At 39.4% G+C, this 20,754-nt stretch overlaps 1 protein-coding gene across 4 annotated transcripts in view; it reads left to right on the plus strand.

Annotated features, from left to right (window-relative positions):
* Nucleotides 1-20,754, plus strand: part of MAST2 (microtubule associated serine/threonine kinase 2) — a 151,928-nt gene that overhangs the window by 113,077 nt on the left and 18,097 nt on the right. For all 4 annotated transcript variants that reach the window (XM_072343106.1, XM_072343107.1, XM_072343108.1 and 1 more), the window contains 11 exons: nucleotides 4,386-4,461; nucleotides 5,896-6,105; nucleotides 10,259-10,360; nucleotides 11,295-11,427; nucleotides 13,513-13,574; nucleotides 14,222-14,307; nucleotides 15,795-16,003; nucleotides 16,494-16,632; nucleotides 17,051-17,183; nucleotides 18,213-18,378; nucleotides 19,096-19,197. In XM_072343106.1, the coding sequence (XP_072199207.1) occupies nucleotides 4,386-4,461; nucleotides 5,896-6,105; nucleotides 10,259-10,360; nucleotides 11,295-11,427; nucleotides 13,513-13,574; nucleotides 14,222-14,307; nucleotides 15,795-16,003; nucleotides 16,494-16,632; nucleotides 17,051-17,183; nucleotides 18,213-18,378; nucleotides 19,096-19,197 (1,418 nt within the window). The remainder of the gene's footprint in view (nucleotides 1-4,385; nucleotides 4,462-5,895; nucleotides 6,106-10,258; nucleotides 10,361-11,294; nucleotides 11,428-13,512; nucleotides 13,575-14,221; nucleotides 14,308-15,794; nucleotides 16,004-16,493; nucleotides 16,633-17,050; nucleotides 17,184-18,212; nucleotides 18,379-19,095; nucleotides 19,198-20,754) is intronic.

Here is a 20,754-nt window from a genome sequence, read left to right on the forward strand (position 1 = left end):
CTGTGTGCTTCATATTCATTTGTTAAATACTTTCTCTAGTTTTCCAGTTTTCAGTGTGTTAATAGCCAGCCTTATTGGTATTCCAAAGCTTAGAGTGAAGTAACATATTCTTTTTTAAACTTACTGTTTCTGATTTGTTTTTCATTTCGCTTATTGCTAGCACTGGTAAGCTGTGTGACTCTAAAGCACCCTGACTGCTAACAAACATCCCATCCTGGCCCTGGATCCTCAAGAAAATTGCTCCAATTGTTTGTATTGGTGTATCAGTGTTTGTAGGAGTTAGCACTCTGTTTGGCAGGGGGTTGCACGTCCTTGTAAACAACAAGTGTTGACATATGTGAAGACCAGACCCTATGCAGTGCACAGCTTGCTTATTTGTTTGCCCACACAAGAATTAGCTCACTTGCTGAGAGGACATTTTTACTTAATTAAAAAATTAAAAAATAAAATCTGAGCAGTTGCTGTGTTGAAAGTCAGGCAGGAATTTCCTAAGAATGTAATATTTTAAAAGGTACTTAATGGTTCTGTTTGATCAGCTTTGACGAAAAGCTGATGAACAAAATACATCAGATGGGTTCCATAAGAGGCAGTCATATCTTTGTAATTTAAAAGATGGCCGGATGTCTATGACTGATTGTTAACTTTTATTCAGAACACCTTTAATGACTTTGATATGCAGGGGAAGGAGGTGGCCTGACACTGCAGCGGGGTTCAAAAAAGTGATGTTTGTAGAGCTGGTCACTGAAGGCAAGTGTTCTCCCATCTGTCTGCAAGAGATTCAGACTCAGCTGTTAAATGAAAGGCTGCATCTTCACATGATGCACCCATTTCAGTGTTCACGGTGTTTCTTTAGTAGAAGAGCATATTTCTTTATTGCCCAGAGAGGTACTTCTTAACTACCATCTCTCAACTGTTCTATTTTTATGTGATGTGACCTTCACATCCTTCAAATTACTGCTTACAGAGAGCTGTCTGGGCTGTGTTCACTTCGCTGGAACAGTCCTGGGCTTTACCCAAAGGAGATCTTCTCTTCCAGGAGTAAAATGTGTGGAGAGCATGAATTCTCATGCTAAACTTGGGCTGCTGCCCTCCATCTTTCCCTGGTTTTCTTCACTTGTCATTCTTCAACTGACAAGTGGGAGATGCTGGAGATAACAGTAGGGCTAGCTAGCAGTGGCTTCTTCAAGAGCTACCATTATGCATGCGCTCTGCCTACCAATCTTCCCTGTTTTCTTGATCTCTTTCCATATTTCAGGAAACGATTGTCTAGGTTAAAAGCATTCAAGATTACAGCAGTGAATCTTTATATTGCTGAAGTAGATGAGATCATCCTCAATCAAGCATGCTGCTTCATCAGTTGGCTGAGCAGTGCTGCTTTAATGCACTCCTCCATGTGGCTTCCCATGTGCTAGACCCTCCCACTAAGAATGTACAGAGGTAATTCCTAGAAAATGCTGGTTATCAGAGGAAGCTGATGTGAAAAAGTGTCCAGGATGGGACCAAAGATTAGATTTGTGCACACCTGTGGCCCACGTAGTCCAGTTTTATCTCAAAAATGGATCCTGGTCTGCTGAGCTTGGTTTTCTTTTAGTCATTGGCTTTTCCAGAAGCAGGACTAGGCCCAAGGTGTGATGCTGTGGTCTGTGTGTAGTGCTGGATCTGGTGTTTCTGCTTTACCTTCTCTTTATCCAAGGGAGCTTTCTGACGCCCAGTACTGATGTGATTTCTTCAAGGCCAAGTACTTAGATAATGGATTTTTGGGGGGAGGAAGAAGACCAGCACTCTGCTCACCTTCAGCAGGGCATGTTTGGTTTGTACTTTATGCAACTTTATAGTTTTAAAATTCCTTATTTTCTCTTTCTGGAAATGAAACAGAGCATTTAAGTGCTCTGCATTTTTCTAATTACAGCTGTCAAAGAGAAAAGATGCAGATTCATAAACAGCTCGGTTATATGTAGTCACTGTTGAGCTAAATTTTTGTGAGATTAAATTTATGAATATGCTGCTCCTTGAAATAGCTGTCTGTGAGCTATTTTCACTTTCCAACGTCAGATAAAGAGACCTGAGTTGTGACAAGCTAAAAACCTTTGTGGGAGAAAGATGTCGCTGAAAGTCTACAACATAATTTCATGGAGTGGAGGGAAGAAGAGAGCAGTTTTTCATTCAGCTGTTAAGCTTAAGGGGACAGGTATTATTCTTCTAATGTCTGCTCTGCTGAGATGAAAAACTCCCTGACAATAATCATTTCTTTGACCTGCCCGTCTGCACCAGGAAGAGAGAAGCAGCCTGCTTTTTGTCTTGAGATGTTATGCACGTGCACAGTATGTGTCCTGTTTTACAGAAAATAATCTGTTCCTTTGTAAGGCTTGAAATGTTAGACTGTTTTTGTACTGCGTATGAAATCTTGTGCGTTCTATATGGATGTGCAGAGCTTTTGCATTTGAAAAGCTGTCATGCCTGCACAATGTATCAAAACTTCTTTTTTTTCCTTAAAAATTCTCTTCCATTCTCCCTTGGCAGCATTCATTACCTACCTGGTCATGGCTTCTTTTTCTTCTGGTTATATCTCCACAGTGATGTAGAATAACCAGCAGTGCCTGGCAGCCAGCCTTGGTTAGTCACTTACCCATAGAGTCATTTCTGTAGTTTCCTAGGCTCAAGCTCAACATGGGGCGGCAGTCAGCAAGACATTTAATTTGACGTATTATACTGGGAGAATTTCATTTAGAATGAGAGTTTGAACCCTCATCCTGGCTTTTATCTTCAGGTGCTTGAGTATATATTGCCTGCATATTTCTATACTAAGTATCAAAGGAGTTATATGTCCTTGTAACGTATACCTCACTCAAATCACACAGAAACAGTTCATTACATAAAAATAAATGCGTCCTTAACTATGTTCACCAAAATGTTTTGCTCCAGGTGAACTTCCAGGAGACAGATGTGCATTTCTGCTGGTGTGTTTGAGCTTAGAGATAGGAGAATAAATGCGCTTTGCTACATGTGTGGGGAAATTTGCTTCCAAATAAGATATATGTGTATATATATATATGTATAAAAGACTTTTTAAAAGCTCTAATCCCTATGTTTATTATGTTACATATCCTCTGTGAATGTAATTGTAGGCTTCTTTAGAAAGAAATTGTTTCTTTATAAAAAACAGCTATCTACCAAGCTAAGATATACATTCTCTTAAGAATATATATTAAAGAAAATGTTTTTTTACTTGGCATGAGTAACCTCTGAGCACCCAGATTAGATTTTCTCTTGTAGCATACGTGTTCAGTGAGATATTTAGGCCAAACTGCATTTTCTCAAGCTGAGGAATGAAACTTAATGAACCCAAGGCACAACGTAATTCATGGAATTCCAGCACCGGGCATGAAACGAGATTCGTATTGCTATATTCTGTGAGCCAGTCAGTTAAATTTTCTCTGAATTGTAAATATCTATTCCCGAAAGAATGTTTTTCCTCTAAATAGGTTAGCGGCAAGGTAGGAACCGTAATGCATTCAGAATTTAAAATGCATTTATTCCATTTAGAGAGATTTGTCTTTCACGAGTTTAAAATGTTTGAACTGATTCAAATAGTGTTGGCGTTGGGTTTTTTTACGTAGAGAAGATATCTTTAGCAATATGCCTTACTCTTAAAATTGTGAGGACAGTAGTCATATAATATGCCAAATAATGGGAGCCTTCTCTCGTCCCAGTTGCTAAACCAACGTCACCAGGAAAACGAGGTGCTTCAGGCGATCCTGTGGCTGGGGATTATCTGCATTACCTCACTCGGCTGCCCTCAGTGCTGGGATGAGTCAGAGCCCTGCGTACCATCACATGTGATGAAATGAGATGCAACTGTTCATTAAAAAACACACAAACGGTTGTATAAATAAAGTTGGCCAAGATTTACTGTCCTTTTTTTTTGGTGTGCCTTGGGAGTTGCATGTTAACCTATGCATACATGCATATGCATCTGTTGTGTAATGTGTCTCAAGGGAGTGCAGTTTTCATATAGGCATTCTGTTCCTATTGCCGTTGTATTTATATATGAGATTTAGCTGAATAGCACTGTTCATGCATCCCTGCTGCAGCACACAGAGCACAGCAAAGGCATCTCGGGGTCCTTCTGAACTTTTCTCCATGCCTTCCTGGCACTGCAGACTGGAGATAACAGGGATTTCTGTGCAGCCCTGCTGCCATCGCCACAGAGGGCAATGAGAGACTGCGAGCAGCGGCAGATGTACCTGTAACGTGTGTCCCACTGCCCATGGCCATGTGTTAGAGCTTGTGTTCACAGCAAGGAGTTGGTTGTCTGCCCCCTGCAGACAGGGTGAGCAATGTTTGTGATGCCTGTAAATGATGATGTACTTTCTTTTCTCCTCCAGCCCGGGTCGCTCCCCAATTTCCTTTGACAGTGAAATAATAATGATGAACCATGTGTACAAAGAAAGGTTTCCGAAGGTAAGGAATCACTTTTTGAATAATGCAGTCAATGAACTTGTGACAAAGCTGAGTTAATCTGTAATGCTGTGACAGACCCATTGTCTTACCTCTGATTTCTAAGCAGTGTAGTTTGGAAGCTGCTTTCTTTAAATTTCTGTATTAATTCTGCAGTGGGAAAAAAAAAAAAAGTAGATAAAATATATTCAGATGGAAAAGTATGAAGGGCTTTGTGTATTTATGTATGTATTTTGTATTCACTGAATTTCTCATTTTTTTATAAATGAGCATGGGAATGAGGTGAATGGCCATGCTGTGGCTACTCAATCTGTTCCACTCGCCGTTTGAGGCCAGCATATCTATATATTATCATAGAATCATTTGAGTTGGAAGGAACCCCTAATGTCTGTCCAGTCCAACTCCAGTGAACAGGACATCTACAGATCCATCAGATGCTCAGAGCCCCATCCATCCTGCAGGACAGGGCATCCACCAACCCTCTGGGCAAACTAACCCTTGGCTTTTGCTTTGAATTCTGACTCATATCAAGAAAGATGCTTTCCTTAATTCTGTATGTACTTTAAACAAGCTATTTTGGACAGTAATTTAAAAATACTTGGAGTAACTTTCTCCCAGTATTCTCTGTATAATAACATTAAGTTTGCTTTATACCAATCCAAACTTTTTCGGTCTTGGTAGGCTTTACATTTACATATTGGAAAAGCATGTTTTCTTTTAAAGTCATTCCAAATTATGCTAGAGATTTTGACAAAAGCAAAGTTTGCCACTGGGGCCTTTGGTACCAGGGAAGCAATGAAATTAAACTTGAGTTTTCAGGAAAGCAAATTATTTCAGTACTGAAATGATGGCTGTGAAAATAAAATGGAGAGTTTTCTGCTTATTTCTTTTCAATCTGAATATTGAAATCCGTGGAATCAAGTTTTAAGAGTTAACATCTCACTGAAATGAGTGCAGGCATTCTTCTATCCCAGAGCTGTCAATATGACCATTCCCTTTCTGCTTTACCAATAGTAAAAATAGATGTTGCTCTGGTGACAGAATATTGAGGCCTACAGTGAAAGAAATTCTGTCTGTTGCTCGGGGCAATGATTTTCAGATTTCATGGTCTTGCTTACAATTTCTGAGAGCTGCCTTGTATCTCACATCCTTATTCTGGAGGAATGCAGCCTCAGAAGCAGGATATTTTGATAGTCATTTCCATTTTCAAATAGCATTCCCTGATTAAGTGTTGTTATTTGTTCTTGTGAATGCAGCTTTTGCCTATGGAATAATATTTTCATTTGAAGCAAAACACTGTCGTTGTATTTTGGATGAGTTTTTAAGCCTCGGTGCATTTTGGGATTGAGGATGTGACTTTAGAACCCCACTTGTTTATGTTTAGATTTTGGGATAGTCAAATTTTACGAATAATTTCTGTTTGTTCTGTACTCTTAGGCCACAGCGCAGATGGAAGAGCGGCTGGCGGAGTTTATTGCCTCCAATGCTCCAGAGAATGTGCTGCAATTAGCAGATGGGGTCCTAAGTTTCATCCACCATCAAGTAATAGAGCTGGCCAGAGACTGCCTAGATAAATCACGTGAAGGTCTCATTACTTCTCGCTACTTCTATGAGCTGCAGGAAAACTTGGAGAAACTTCTCCAGGATGTAAGTGCTCTTGAGAAGTAGAATATGTTATGTTGATGGAAGCTGTAGACAATAAGGCAGAGCTTTGATTTCAGGAGAGGGGAAGGGCTGCGGGTAGGGGTGTCAGGAGACCTGGGGCATTCCAAAGTGCTGTCGATGTACCATGGGTGGAGTTAAGCAAGTCACTTCACCTGTGTACATCTTTGTACAAAGGCTAAATATGCATATGAGTAAGTCAAAGGCAGTCTTCACAATTTATGAAAATTGGGTTCATCCAGATGAAGGAAATTACTGAACTTTTCTTTCATGTACTTCAAGACTCGGGATGACTTATTAATTACAATAGTGCCTTCAAGGAGTGAAAACACCACAGTCTGTGGTGTTGCTATAAATTTTTCATAAAAGATTTTCTTGAGCTGAACTTAATCCAGTTGTGGGTTATTTTTTTACTACTTCGATGTGTTTTGTGGTGTTCAAAGCATTTGAAAATACACAAGGGGGCACAATTTTAATGCATGCTCAGTATGCTTCAGCTACTCATTAAAACTGCTCTTTTCCTTTAAAATAAATTCTAAGAGATTTTTTGAAGTTAATATTATGCTGTAGCTGTTGTGAGGAATCAGTGCTATTACTTATTGCTGGGTTTGGACCTCTGTTTGGGAGCATCTTCCTAATTCTCTGCTTTGATTTAGGGAGATAGCAAGCTGCGAGTACAGGATTTGCAAAAATCACAGACTCAGATATTGGCTGTCACTGGGAGATCTAGGATCAGTTGTATGCTGTGGAAATGAGACCAAGTAGAATCTGAAAAGAAAACAAAAACCAACCCCAAAAGTCCTTCACTTGGTGGTATAGTCTGTGCAGTACAGTATATAGTTCTATGGTATATTTTTATAAAATGTGAAAGATTGGGAAGGTGACTGCTTGATCAGTAAGGAAATGAATAGTGGTAGCTCAGGAACTATCAGGAAGGCCCACAGATTTTATACAATTTTACTGTGAAATTCAAACCACAGAAAGAACACTCCATTTAATAGGTTGCAGGTTGAGGCTACTTTATGTTGTGAAGATGTATCCGTAAAATAGAGTAATTGGATATGTAAATAATGAGCTGTTTAAATATACCAAACCAGAAAGCTTTTAAAGTTTTTGGATCTTGGATTTTGTAATAAAATGCCAACAAATCTCGTTAGTTATGGCAAATGAGATACTTTGTCGTTTGGAGCGTGAAATATTGTCTTCTAGTCATTGCTATTGCTTATTGCATCACTGAAACGATCCTGAAGTAAAAAATGAAATTGAATAGATTTTCTTTATTTTGGGAAACATGAACTTGGATGCTGTGCTTTAAATTTAAAATAGTTATTGAAAAAAATAGCAGAAAGAATGTATGAAAAAGAACAGAATGTGTGATTATTTATATATTGCATTGAAAAAATGTTTAGATGGTGTACTAAGGGACCTAGTTTAGTGGGGGAGTATTGGCGGTAGATGGACAGTTGAACTGGGTGATCTTGGAGGGCTTTTCCAACCTTATTGATTCTATGACTCCATTACCATGGGTGGTTGGCTTACTGGGTGGAACAGGAGCTTAGGTTCCTTCAGTGAAAAAGGTGGCAGGAGTTGTTTTCTTGGTTGAAATGCCTCAGTGCCAAAGAACAAGGAACACTACCCAAAAGTTCCATGGCTTTATGTAGGCTCAGCCACTGGGAGGAGGGAATGAAGGACTGCAGGTATTTCTGTGCATGCAACAAAAGAAAAAGAGGAAGGTGCTGGTATTACAGCATGTTCAATGATACTGCACATTGGAAAATTGATACTCTGATTGGAATTGCTTTCTTAATATGAGCCTAAGTGTAAATTTATTGTTTCTTGGCACTGCAGGTCTATTGTTTTGTTTTCCATCTGTATATTAGCTCAATTACAACGTTGTGACTTGCATATCCTAGTTACTGGTCCCATGAAACCCCAGGGGAGGACAGTGATTTTAATTTCATGCCCCAGTGGCTACAGTTAGTGACGGATGGGTCTTTCAGATAAGGGAATCGGTTTGTAAATTACCCCTCGCTTCCTCCCGTACACGTGTCACTGGCAATGTGTGCAGGAATGGCATCAGCCTCTCCCACAGCCCCTGAGCTCCTCTCCCCTCCCCTTGAGGGGGGGGGGGGGGGGGAGGGGGGGTCAGACCCTGAAATGACACTGCCAACCTTCAGACAAGCGGTGTCGTCATTGGGAGCTGCTAATGAGGTGTCCCACATCACACCAAGGAGGCAGCAGTGCTATATAACCCTGCCTGCTTTGGGGATGCTGCTGGGACAGCTGCTAAACAAGACATCTGTAGGGATGTCTGAGCTGTCCTGGGGGAGAAGGAAGCAAGAAGAGGCAGTGCTGTTACGGATCTTGGACGAGCAGCGCTGTGCAGAGATGATGGCTGAGTGGCTGTTCCAAGTTGTGTTTCATTTTTGTCATCCTCTACTCTGTTGTGTTGGTTTGTTTTTTCCCTTTTCTTTCTCATTTGGCAGTCATGGTCTGGCTTCTCTTTTTCATCACAGGCACCTGATTACATTAGTTACATTTTTAAATTATTTTGCCTAAGCTGGGGAAGATGAGAAAGGAGAGAAAACAAAAGGACTTGATTAAAACGAATAAGTTTGCTTCAGCACCGTAAACAGATGCTTTAAAATATATATATTTTTTCATAATATGTAGGGGGGAAAGGGATTTTCCAATTGCATGTCTCGTGTTTCATATAATACAAAGTTGTTGATGTTTTATTTATTCATTGCAAAGCAGCTCACCCCTGGTGATCTGGGGTGGCTTTTCAGCTATGAAAGCATTAATTTCTTTATAGAATTTGTATTGTAGCTCACGAGTTTGGATATTGCATTAAGGGGCACTGGGTGAATACTAAGCACCTTCAGTTTGATTGTTTTCTGTTTTATAATTAGAAAATATTGTTTTTTTAAAAAAAATCTGAATTTATTTCAATGCTCTCAAAATATTCTTTTCTATAAGACTCTTATTACCAGGAAGCATCTCTGATGCTGTTTTCAGATGATGAACTAGCAATTAAATGCTTTTTCTAGCTACGAATTTCTACCTCCCCGTGTTTTATTGTTCTTCCAGGTGATTCCACGTGTGTTTTGACTTCTTAACCATATATGCCTTTTTCTTAGGTGGTGTTAATGAACAGTGCTAAACAAAGCTTTTAGTTTCTTGCTGCGCGTTGATAAAATACCGTTCTTATAAGCAACTAATGGCTCATTGCCAGCATGAGCACATTGGTTAAGTTCTGGACTTTGTATTTGTGGGTGTGCTGAAGCCTATTTTTTGACCTTGGGAAGAAAACGCTATGCTTCATTTCAGAGGTTTTTTTCATGTCATTGGAACCATCTTATATCACCCTGCAATGAAATATTCTTTTATTTGTGCTTCAGAACTCCCTGTATAACCATAGTGGTTTTGAGCAAAAGAAGAGTTAATTGGGGGTGATGGGTATTGGTGGTTAAATTTGACTTCACTTTCTACTTCATCCATTTTAATGCTTTTATTGTTGTAAAAAGGCATCTCCCTCCTTCCCCTTGAAACTAAACACTGAGTTTATACTCAAGTCCAGCAAATTAAAAGGAGAGGACAAGAGTAAATTCTCTAAATGAGGTTTCTGTACGTTCTTTGTTGGTGTGCTTTGTACACCAGAGCATGCAGTACAGTGCTGGAGTTGTTAGGCAGGATTTATGAAATGGAACAGAGGGAAAATAAAGTTCAGGTTTTTCATGACGGTGAACAGAAGTAGTTTGAATTCCAGCTGAATGCACAGCCTGAAAATAGGTGTAGCTGTTGGTCATCGTCTAGATTTCAGCATCGTGTGCAAGGTAAAATTGAAAAAGTCAGTAATCCTGTTTTCATTAAAAAAAAAAAAAAAGGCCACATCATGTCAAATATAACATATAGGTGATATAATGCAAGTAGAGCCTTTGAAATAGCTCTTGCATGATAAAAAGAGTCAGTTGGAATGGGAAAGCTATATGTAACTTGGCATCCTTGAGTGAGCTGAGATCATTGCCTGGCCTGACTCCGTCATGACTTTGCTGCTGAATTACAGCAACTGAGCTTTGACAAATATAAATGGAGAGTTCTCTACTAGGACCATAATGCGATGTGTTGCTCTCCACAGGCCCACGAGCGATCCGAGAGCTCCGAGGTTGCCTTTGTTACCCAACTGGTGAAGAAGCTGATGATCATCATAGCACGACCAGCTCGACTGCTGGAGTGCCTGGTGAGTCTGGGCCTTGGGGGAGCACACCTGAGGAGATGAAGAACACGGGAGAAGGCTTTAAATTCTCATGGAATTTAAATAGGTTTATTTGTTTGTTTGTTTGTTTTACTTTTGTTTGTTTGTTTTTTGTAATTAAGATAATGAAGAAATGTGAACTCTTTGGCATTAATATGGAAGTGTTGTCCAGTGAGTTCACATTTCACTAAAATATTTTGGAAGAATCTTGCTCATTGCTGGCAAATGATGAGGGCTGTAGGACAGAATTACAGTAATTTTGTGATCTTGCAATGGTGCTTTTGCACCCAAATGTTGTTTTATATTTCTAACTGTATCTATTGGTGCGGTAAGAGAGATCACACCTGTTTATAATCTTTGCTTTTCTTAAAAATCAAGAATACCAAACCTGAGCTGATAGGATAACCCACTCCCTACCCTGTAACAGTATTTCTTATACAAAGGGTGAAATATTCTCTGCTGGTAGATTAATGATTTTATTAACAATTCTATTAGTGATTTCTAATATTGGGACAATTATAAAATGAGGCGAATCGGTGTACGATTTGATTAGAAGTGATATTTGAAAGCAGGAGAGCTTCATACTGGCTTATCTCACCTGTTGGACAGGGCAGAAGGCACTTCAGCCCTCTTTAGACCCCTCATTAGGACATCTCAATGGCAAAAGTAGGCTGTGTGTCCAGGTTAATGCTTTTACATTATAAAGACTATATTATCTGATAGGGTTTTTTTTGTTCATAAAAGTTTCTGCTGTCTTTGTCATGTTTTGAATGGCAGATACACAGCCAGTAGACTATAGATGTAGGCTGTTTTTGCAGAGCAGGATGAAATGCATTGTCTTGCTTGCTGTACATTGTCTTGTAACTGTAAAGCTGAATCATGTACCCCTCTCTTTGTCTGTCTCACCACCTTGCTTTAGGAGTTTGATCCAGAAGAGTTCTACCATTTGTTAGAAGCAGCAGAAGGCCATGCCAAGGAAGGACAAGGAATTAAGTGTGACATTCCTCGTTACATTATCAGCCAGCTGGGACTCACCAGGGATCCCCTGGAGGGTGAGAGCTCCAGTTTTGTACTCACCACACTACTGAGAGAATAACCAAATCTCCAGACACTGACTCCTGGTCATCACAAGCTCAAGGAGTTCTTCTTTTTATTAGTTTAATTTCTAGGCCATTTTTCCTTATTTTCCTGTTTGCTGTCAAATTCCAGACTGTCCTTTCCATCCCCACATCTCAGAGGAGTATTGCTGGGTTAAGGATCACGCATCAGAAGTGACAGTTCTTTACTTATGGTGTTAATAATGTCTCCCCATATTACAGCTAAAAAAATGATAGAAAATGGCTTTATGATTTAACTGTTTTCTCTGGGCTGTTGGGCAGTAAAATTGTATGTATTATTTCTGTTCTGCCACTGCTGGAATGCTAGTGAGTTGGGTTCAATCATCCCATTTGTTGTCCTCTCTGAGAGAAGTTGTGGCTTTCCATGAGAAGCCAGCTCTCGTGCAGATTTTTGAGTGGAGGTGTCTGTATTTTTACATCTTATATAGCAGTGAAACCAAAAAGACTAAATTATATCCAACACGGTGTGTCATCAGAGTGGGAGGAAGAGTACCTCATTGTATTGTCTGATAACTGAGTACTTCATGCGAGAATAGCAGCAATATTGATGCATGATTCAGCAAAGAGTTGATATATTCTGAATTTTCTAAAGTAGGTCTGTTACAAACAGAACGTCAGTTAATCAGGATTTCTCTTGGATATAAAAGTGTTTTTTTTTTTTTTCTGTTACCAAAAGATATTTTTTCAGACAGTTTATGATAATTAACATGATTTTATATTCAGAGCAAGTCTAGTTTATGATGAAGATGATTTATGTTACTCCTTCCAGCTTTTATAAATGTTGGATATTACACTTCAACATTTCATACACTTTTAAGGAGTCATAAAAATTTGCTTTTTACCTGTTACACCCAAGTCTGACCAGGTCTGTGAGATCACAGCACTGTTCGAGCCCCATATGAGTAATGTTTTAGAAGTAACTAACAGCTTTTCTGCTAGGTCCCAGAATTGCAAACAGTAACGTGAACACAGTGTAAATGTAGAGAGCCCCATAAGATCCTGAGTTTGGAATTTGTGAGTTAATATTTCTGTCTGGCACTTTGCTAACCGACTCTCTCCTATGGCAAGTTTTACGAGCATGCATGGCTTGCTCAGCAACAATAGAAAGTGTGACAGAGACTGGAGATTGCTGCAGAATATTTCAGCGATTGAACCGTACTTTTTGTTTCCTCAAGAGAGCATAATTTTAACATAAATTAGCAGTCTGGATGGGTCTAGTTTAACTTGTACGGTGTTTACCCGAATGACAGTGACAGGTTGACTTCATGTGAAGAGCTCTTCAGGAAAATTTATACCAAAGATTGCTAAATGCAATTTAATAGCATTTGTTGAAATCTGACATTAAAGGGAAATTTTCTTTGATCCCTGTCATGGGAGAGAACCTTTCCATCACTAATTCCCCTTACTAAAGTCAAATTTTCTTTAGAAATGTGTGGAGATGTCAAGGTGCCTTATTTCCTTTCTGTAAGGAGGGCACCCAGAAATGTCAGTGATGTCTGTTCAGAGACCAGTAGTTAATGTAGGATTTGGTTCTGCAAAGTTTATAGCATCTCCTAAGACAGCTGAGTTGCCTAAACTAACTGCATTTCTCACAGTTAGCTGCTACTCAGCGTTTTGCAGACTCAGACACATTTCATGGAGAGAGGCTGTATGAAATGTAATTCTTTTTCTTTTCTGGAGTATAGAGGTGCCACAGGGCAACATGCTTGGAATAGGTTTAACATTACCTCGCCAGCAGTTTGCCCTAACTTGCATTTGTTGCTTATTTTAGAAACTATCCAGAATAAGTGATGCTGAGATTAGGGCAATTAATTATATTCACCTCTATATAAAAGATTGCCTGCAGTTTACAGGATGTTAAAGGTTAGAAATGTATAATTGGGGTGACTTTTTACAGAGTTGGGAAGTATGTCCTTCATAATCTACAAGCACCCATTGAAATTCTGTTTGTCTTGTACAAACAAAGAGAATAGTGTTTGATTGAGATCATTAGGAGTAATCTCTCTTCTTTCTTTTCAGAAATGGCCCAGCTGAATAGCTATGACAGCCCAGACACTCCTGAGACAGATGATTCAGTCGAGGTAAAGCAGTAATACACTCAATACTGTCTGGCGCTCTTTTCATTCTCTGCAGAAAGGTAGTCTGCAATAAAGAATTAATGATAATGCAAAGTAATTTTAATTAAAAGAAGAAAAAGTGCTGACATTCAAAAGTGCACATTAAAACTAAAGTATACACTTGTAAAAACGTGCAAATCTCAATTGTGTGGAGGTGAAATCACTGAAGATGCAAACAGGCGTTAGCATCAGATTTTGTTGATGTTTCTTCAAGTTGCGCATAAGAATCATTAGGAGAAACTTTATTTGCATTTGTAAAACATGACGAGAATTGAAGAGAGATGACATTAATACCGGCTGGTGGAAAAACCTAGTTATATCACTCATTGATTTTCAAACATCTGTAGTTTTTCAGTTTATTTGTATTTAAAATAAGTAATATTGGGGAAAGGTCCAAACCCCCTGATTTACCGTGCCAGTGCTTGTGGGGGGAATCTGCAGGGCTGCTGGGAATACTCACAGTTATCCCAAAGCTGAGAGCTCCTGAGCTTTAGAAATGGGTTGAGACTGGACGAATGATGCTTAAAGAAGAAATGGACAGAAAGAAGTGATATGTACAGTGACGTTGTTCCTGCAGTCCTCATTTCCTTTTCTTTGTCTTCTTTCCCCAGAGCCGTGGAGCCTCTGTCCAGTCAAAGAAAACTCCATCCGAAGAGGAGTTTGAAACTATTAAACTGATCAGTAATGGCGCTTATGGGTAAGGCTTTTTAGGCTTTGCTTTAGAAGAAAATACTGCTATCATTGTACTCAGCAAAGGATTGTAGCAAAGCTAGAGAAGTGAATGGATTTTGTTGAGTCCAGAGTATAAATGAATGCAGTGGCCTTGGGTTCCACACTTGTGATGTCTTCAGCATTCTTGGTTGAGATACCATTTCTTTTATGTGTTCAGGATTTCTTATCCTATACCCCCATATCTGGAAGTAGTTCCTGTCTATGACAGCCTTAACATTGTACTTAACTGGTAGTTCACCCACCCCCTTAGTTTATTTTGGGATTTCCTGAGCAATAGGCAGTTTCAAGAGAATGAGAAAATTATTTTGTACCCACTTCTTTACTGCTTATCAAGGCCCCCTGCCTGAATTTCCTTTGGTGCAGAGTATTAAAGTCCTGTAATTGCTGTTTGTATGAAGGCTACCTGAGTGGGTGTGGGTTACATTCTGTAGTTGTAAATGTTACTAGTGACTCAATCAAACAGCAGGATCATTGAGGAAGGCTTTGTTTATAGTTTTCCATTCTTCCACGTATTATTATGTATTTGTGGCTGTTTGTGAGCTGTTGAAATACATTGGTGCGAATCTGCAGTAACAATTCATGCTGTAAGAGTGCTGTTAGATTTTGTTATTCATTAAAGAATCCAGGATGAGGCTACTGGTCAGTTGAAATCTGAACTAGTTGTACAAACCTATCCAGAACTGTAAAGATGGTTCCTGACTCTTTATTGTTACCAGGGATATTCATTAGGCTATAACTAAGAGCAGTGATTTGGTAGGTAATAACCAACAAAACTTAAGCATGTGCTTGAGTATTTTGTTGGAGTGAGTGCATATTTAACAGCAAATTAAAAAAAATAATAATGAAAACAGTGGAAAAAGTGCATTTTTTGGTCTTTAAAGACACGATGGAGCATGTTGAAGCTCCGCTGTTGTTAGATGAGAAGCTTTTGTATGTTTTCAGTCATATGTCTTCATAGACCCCATGGTTTAAACATAAATTTGCAAAAAGTGGGGAGAGGTGTAGTTTTGCTCTTACTCATTCCTGTCTCCATGCTGGGTGTGTTTTATAGTCAGCTGCTTGTGAGACAAAATACCATGTTAAATGTAATATACTCTAGAGAAAAGGAAGCAAGTACTGATTCAATCAGGCAGGGAAACTGGATGAAAATTTTATTTGCAGACTGCATTATTAATGTGCAGGAATCTAATGATCTGCAAATGATAGAAATGTGAGAGATACTGAAGGAAATCCCTGGTGACGATGTTGCATCAAGTTAATTTTATGGAGTTTGGAAAGAAATCATGCTGATTTCATACATTTTTTAGACTTTTTGTTTTTTTTAGTGAAATGGTGACTATAGGGTTGAAAAATACAAGCCCCATTGCACTGACACTTAGGGATGTTCATGATATTTCTGAAACCAGTTCAAACAGACCATGGAACTTTCCTTCTTGGTGTGTTATTTTCTAGAGCGGTGTATTTGGTGCGCCACAAAACCACCCGCCAACGTTTTGCCATGAAGAAGATCAACAAACAGAACCTAATTTTGAGAAACCAGATCCAGCAGGCTTTTGTTGAGAGAGATATCTTGACGTTTGCTGAGAACCCCTTTGTAGTCAGCATGTTCTGCTCCTTTGAGACCAAGCGCCATCTGTGCATGGTTATGGAGTATGTGGAAGGTATGTTTGTCATAGCCTGCAAAGAGCAAAAGGCTCTTAGAATGTACACGTAGCGTATATACAGCGTGTCTCATCATAAAGGATGCCGTTTCCAAGTGATTTATAAGAAATGTACTTTTGGATGTAATACTGATGAGCACACCACTCTGACTTCAGTAAATGGGAAGAATATCTTAGGTGTGTGCTGTTTCTTTCTTCATGTAGAGTGAGATCAGTCAACCCAGCAGCTACAAAGGAGGTCATGATGCTCTTTTAGGGAAGAGTATATGGACTACTTGGGCTGGAGTTGAATCCATAACACTAAGATTTTCATATTTCTTTGAAGCTCAAGAGGGAGTTGAGAGATAGTTTTGAATTCCATATAACAAGGTTGAAAGAGGCAGATTTTAGTTAACTCACTGTAGTTATCTAGTGCTGTAGTGCTGTAGCCATTCTTTTTTGTTGCTGACACTTGCCATTTCACTGTGCCATATTTGGAACTTACCTCTAGGAGGTGACTGTGCGACACTTCTCAAGAACATCGGTGCCCTACCTGTTGATATGGCGAGGATGTATTTTGCTGAGACTGTTCTGGCATTGGAGTACCTACACAATTATGGGATCGTTCACCGTGACCTAAAACCTGACAAGTAAGTCTTGAACTCTTCCAAAGCTTTAGGATGAGAGCCAGTTCTTCAGAGACTTTCTCCATGGGCAAGAGAACACGGTGGCTAGAGACAATAGAGATTTTTGATGACATCTAACATGCAGGAGGTTTTAGGGAGTCTCTTGCTCCTGATGTGTAGAACCAAGCAGACACAGAGAGGGAATAGGAGGAACATCTTCAAATATTACCTCAGAGATGTTACTGCACTGCTGAAATATGGCAGGAGGCAGCCTGAATTCTGCCTGCCTTAGCTGCTCCATGATGCTCTGTTTCATCGGAGGTTCATTTCAGGAGTTTAAGAGAACACTGAGAACATGCTTAGCGTTGCCTTGTTATATTTTTAATTCATTTTGAGAAACAATTAATTGAATGTTGGATTATTTTGCTTCTCTTTCTTCTAGTCTCCTGATAACTTCCATGGGTCACATTAAACTTACAGACTTTGGACTGTCTAAAATTGGGTTAATGAGTCTTACAACTAACCTTTATGAGGGGCACATTGAAAAGGATACCAGGGAATTTCTGGACAAGCAGGTAAGCTTGAGCTTACTGTTTTTACAATGGGAGGAAAAGATACAAGTTCTTTCTTCTACCTGTGCGCAAATTGGTATTGTTTTTCTGTTTCAAATTCTTGTTTTGAAGTGGTGTACTTCAGCTTTTAGTTCGGGACATCAAAGGTGTGCCCTGTGCTGCAGCAGTTCTTTTAGGGATGTAATACAGCTTTTGCTGGAAGGTTGTTTCACAGTCTCCCCTTTCTGGTGCTTAAAAAGTTTTTGGCAGGTTCCTATAGGTTCTTGTAAGTTTGTCTGTTGGGTTAATAATTGATTTTCATTGCCATGGTGTTTACTAGGGGTCTCTTTCCTCCTTAGCCTTCATTTTACTAGGCTCAACCAGCCAGGTTCTTTTAGATATTGGGATAGATTTTCATTTGATTAATTAATAGCTCTCCCATGCACCCGTTTCAGCTTGAATTGATCTTCCCCAGACACATTTAACAGGAACTATATAGTATATTCTGGATACAGGTTTCTGGTGCCATGTATAATGGGATTAAAAAAATGCTTATCTCTTCTGAAAATACCTAGGATCACAGCAGAATTTTCTTGTTTTTCTGTGCCAAGTGTTAATTCATAATCATCCTGTGGTAAACTAAGAGCACACACGGGACCATGTCTTCCTTTGCTTCTGAATCATGGTATTTTTTGTAGCAGGTGTTCTCTGGTCACTAGTTCATGGTCTTGCATTTTGCTGTATTATATCTTTTACGGATGTTTTGCTACTGTTGTTGTTTTGAAGCCCAAGGCATGAAGTCCTTAGCCGTTATGCCAGCTGTACATCCCAAGTTTTAATGATGACGTTTATCACCATGCTGTGTTGTTAATTCTGCATCTGTGGAACTAAATTCTGCTTATGCAGAGAAGTGGAAGTTCTGTCAAAATTCAGTCCCTGATACATATAGTCATACCAGTCACAATCCGTCAAGCAGACAGACATATACAGACAGAATATGATTTGAATTTGGCGATCTGTAGGCTGATTGCTTTCTTCTGTGTTTCTCTTGAGGTCTGTGGAACTCCAGAATACATTGCCCCAGAAGTGATCCTCCGACAGGGCTATGGGAAGCCAGTGGACTGGTGGGCCATGGGAGTCATCCTGTATGAGTTTCTGGTTGGCTGCGTTCCTTTCTTTGGTGACACACCTGAGGAGCTGTTTGGACAAGTGATCAGTGGTATGTTTCTGTTCTGATCCTGTTCTGCTGCAAAGTAAATCCTTGAAAATATTGAGGTTCAGTAGTTTGCTCAGGAAAGACTAGGTGTAAAGCAAAGGCTTTTTAATTTGCAAGCATTTATCTCTGTGTCAAAGTAACATCTGTCTTGATTCCAGCTATTGAAAATTGTTAAGTACTGTCTAGCTAAATAGTTCTGTCATTTCTCAATGAACATGCCACTGAACACATTTCCTATTGGGAATGCTTTCTGAAACAGTATGTTTTTAACACACTTGGCAAATGTCCTTTGTAAAAAGCAAACTTCAATGAAGAAATAAACTTAATGTATGAAATGCTTACCTGCAAATTGCTTGCTCTGTTCCAAGTCTAACTAGTGTGGAATATGTGGGCATGAGATACAGCCACAGTATTGTCAGTCTCATTGTTTATGGATTGTCATGGAAGTCCCATTTCATACTTTATTAATAGAGTTCTTAATGCTTTTTTTCCCTCCACAAGCAGTGCTTGGATTGACAGCAGCTCTAGCTGAGGCTGGATTTTATGCATTTTGGAAAATGTCAATGCTTGAATTATGTTAAGTATGCAAGCTGCTGAATTCAAGGTATTTGCAATTCTGGGGAAGTACTGAGCACTGCATTTTATGATGTAGGAATGTGAATGGTTATTCAAATTGGTCGTGAAGCAGGTAGAAAATGTCAAGTCTTTTTTTGTCCTCAGATGAAATTGCCTGGCCAGAAGGCGATGATGCACTGCCACCAGATGCCCAGGACCTCATTTCTAAGCTCCTCCGCCAAAATCCTCTGGAAAGAATGGGGACAGGTAGGGGCCTAGCGTATAGGAAAAAAAATAGCCAGAAGCATGAAAAGAAGCTACCGTGGCTGTGAGACACACCAATCCATGTTGAAAAATGCTGGTATAGAGCTGGGGAAAGGCTTATGCTGGATTTCATGAAGCTCTGAAAAGTAGTGTGCATGCAGTTCAGGCAGGCTGCTGGAGAAGTGTAGTGTCCCATTGCTGGAGGTGCCCAAGGCCGGGCTGGATGGTACCCTGGGCAGCCTCATCTGGTGGGGCAGCCAGCCCAAAGCAGGGGGTTGGAGCTCGATGATCTTTAAGGTCTTCTCCAACCCAACCTTTCTATGATTATAAGAAATATTACTGTCTTGTCTGGAAAACAAGGAAAAGGCACCATCAAGTTTGCAACGTAACTTCTCAAATCTCTGCTGTTCTAGTTAAGGCTTGAGGATTTTGCCTCGATTCAAGCAGTGCATAATCAGATTTCTTTGCAATTCCTTCGACTGGGGGCTTAATCCCCTACAATGAAGTGAACTCGTGGGTGTAATAAAATAAATGAAAACTTCTGTGTTCTTAGAGGGCTGCACCAGAGAATCCTCCAAACATACGACAAAGTCTGATAATCTGTTTGGCAAAGTCAGATATGTATGTTAATCTTTTTGTGTTATAATATCAGATCTGAAGTTTTACAAGCCAGTGCTTCTCATTTCCTGGTAGTAAAGAAATATCAACAAACTTTAACAGCCCTCTTGTTTTAAAGTCATTTGTCCAACGTGGTGGCTTTGCAGGACAGGTTGTCTGTTTCATAGACTTGATTTGTCTGATTCAATTTTGGATTTTTGATTGGAAATTTAAGGATAAAACAAAACCAAAATGTATAGCATTTACAAAAGGCGTGTGTTCAGCAGACCTAACACGTGCATATGAGGGTGATGAATAGGTCATGAATTAATAATATAATCACATGATTTTCACATGTTTTTTTTCTACTTCAAACCATGTACTTGAAAGGTGTTTCTGTCATAGAAAAGATGTAGAGTTTCTTGCCTTACAAAACGAGTTGATGGACTGATTTTCTGATTTCTTATATACCTGTAGTGCTGAGATTGCTGTTCCACTTGGCATCTCTTACTGCCACTGGCACTCGGCAAACCTTTCATCTCCTTTCCTCTGCTATTCTCTTTTTAAAAAAGACAGTGGCATCTTTAATGAATATTAATTTCATCTGGAAAAGAATAAGCTCACATGCTAGCAGGGAGATAATCCTTCTTAGTTTTCCTTTTGTGTACTCACGAGGTTAATAGCTCAGAAGATAGTAGTTAAAAGATACTAATTCAGAAAGATATGTGAACCCCTGCCTTGATTTAAGCAAATGGATGAATTTATTTGTGAAAGCGGAGGTACTCACATGCTAAGTATCTTTTAGTTTGTTCTTTATATTTAGCTATGAACAAGGTGGTATTTAGAGTTTGGAAATTTTAAATTAAGATGTTAATTAGTTCCTAATCTTGTAATTTGCTGTAGAATGTAATAGCAGATGCTGTCTTCCAGCCAGTTTAGTCACGTGTTTTCATTAATATGAAG

Source organism: Excalfactoria chinensis, chromosome 8, assembly GCF_039878825.1.
Source record: "Excalfactoria chinensis isolate bCotChi1 chromosome 8, bCotChi1.hap2, whole genome shotgun sequence".
NCBI lineage: Eukaryota > Metazoa > Chordata > Aves > Galliformes > Phasianidae > Excalfactoria > Excalfactoria chinensis.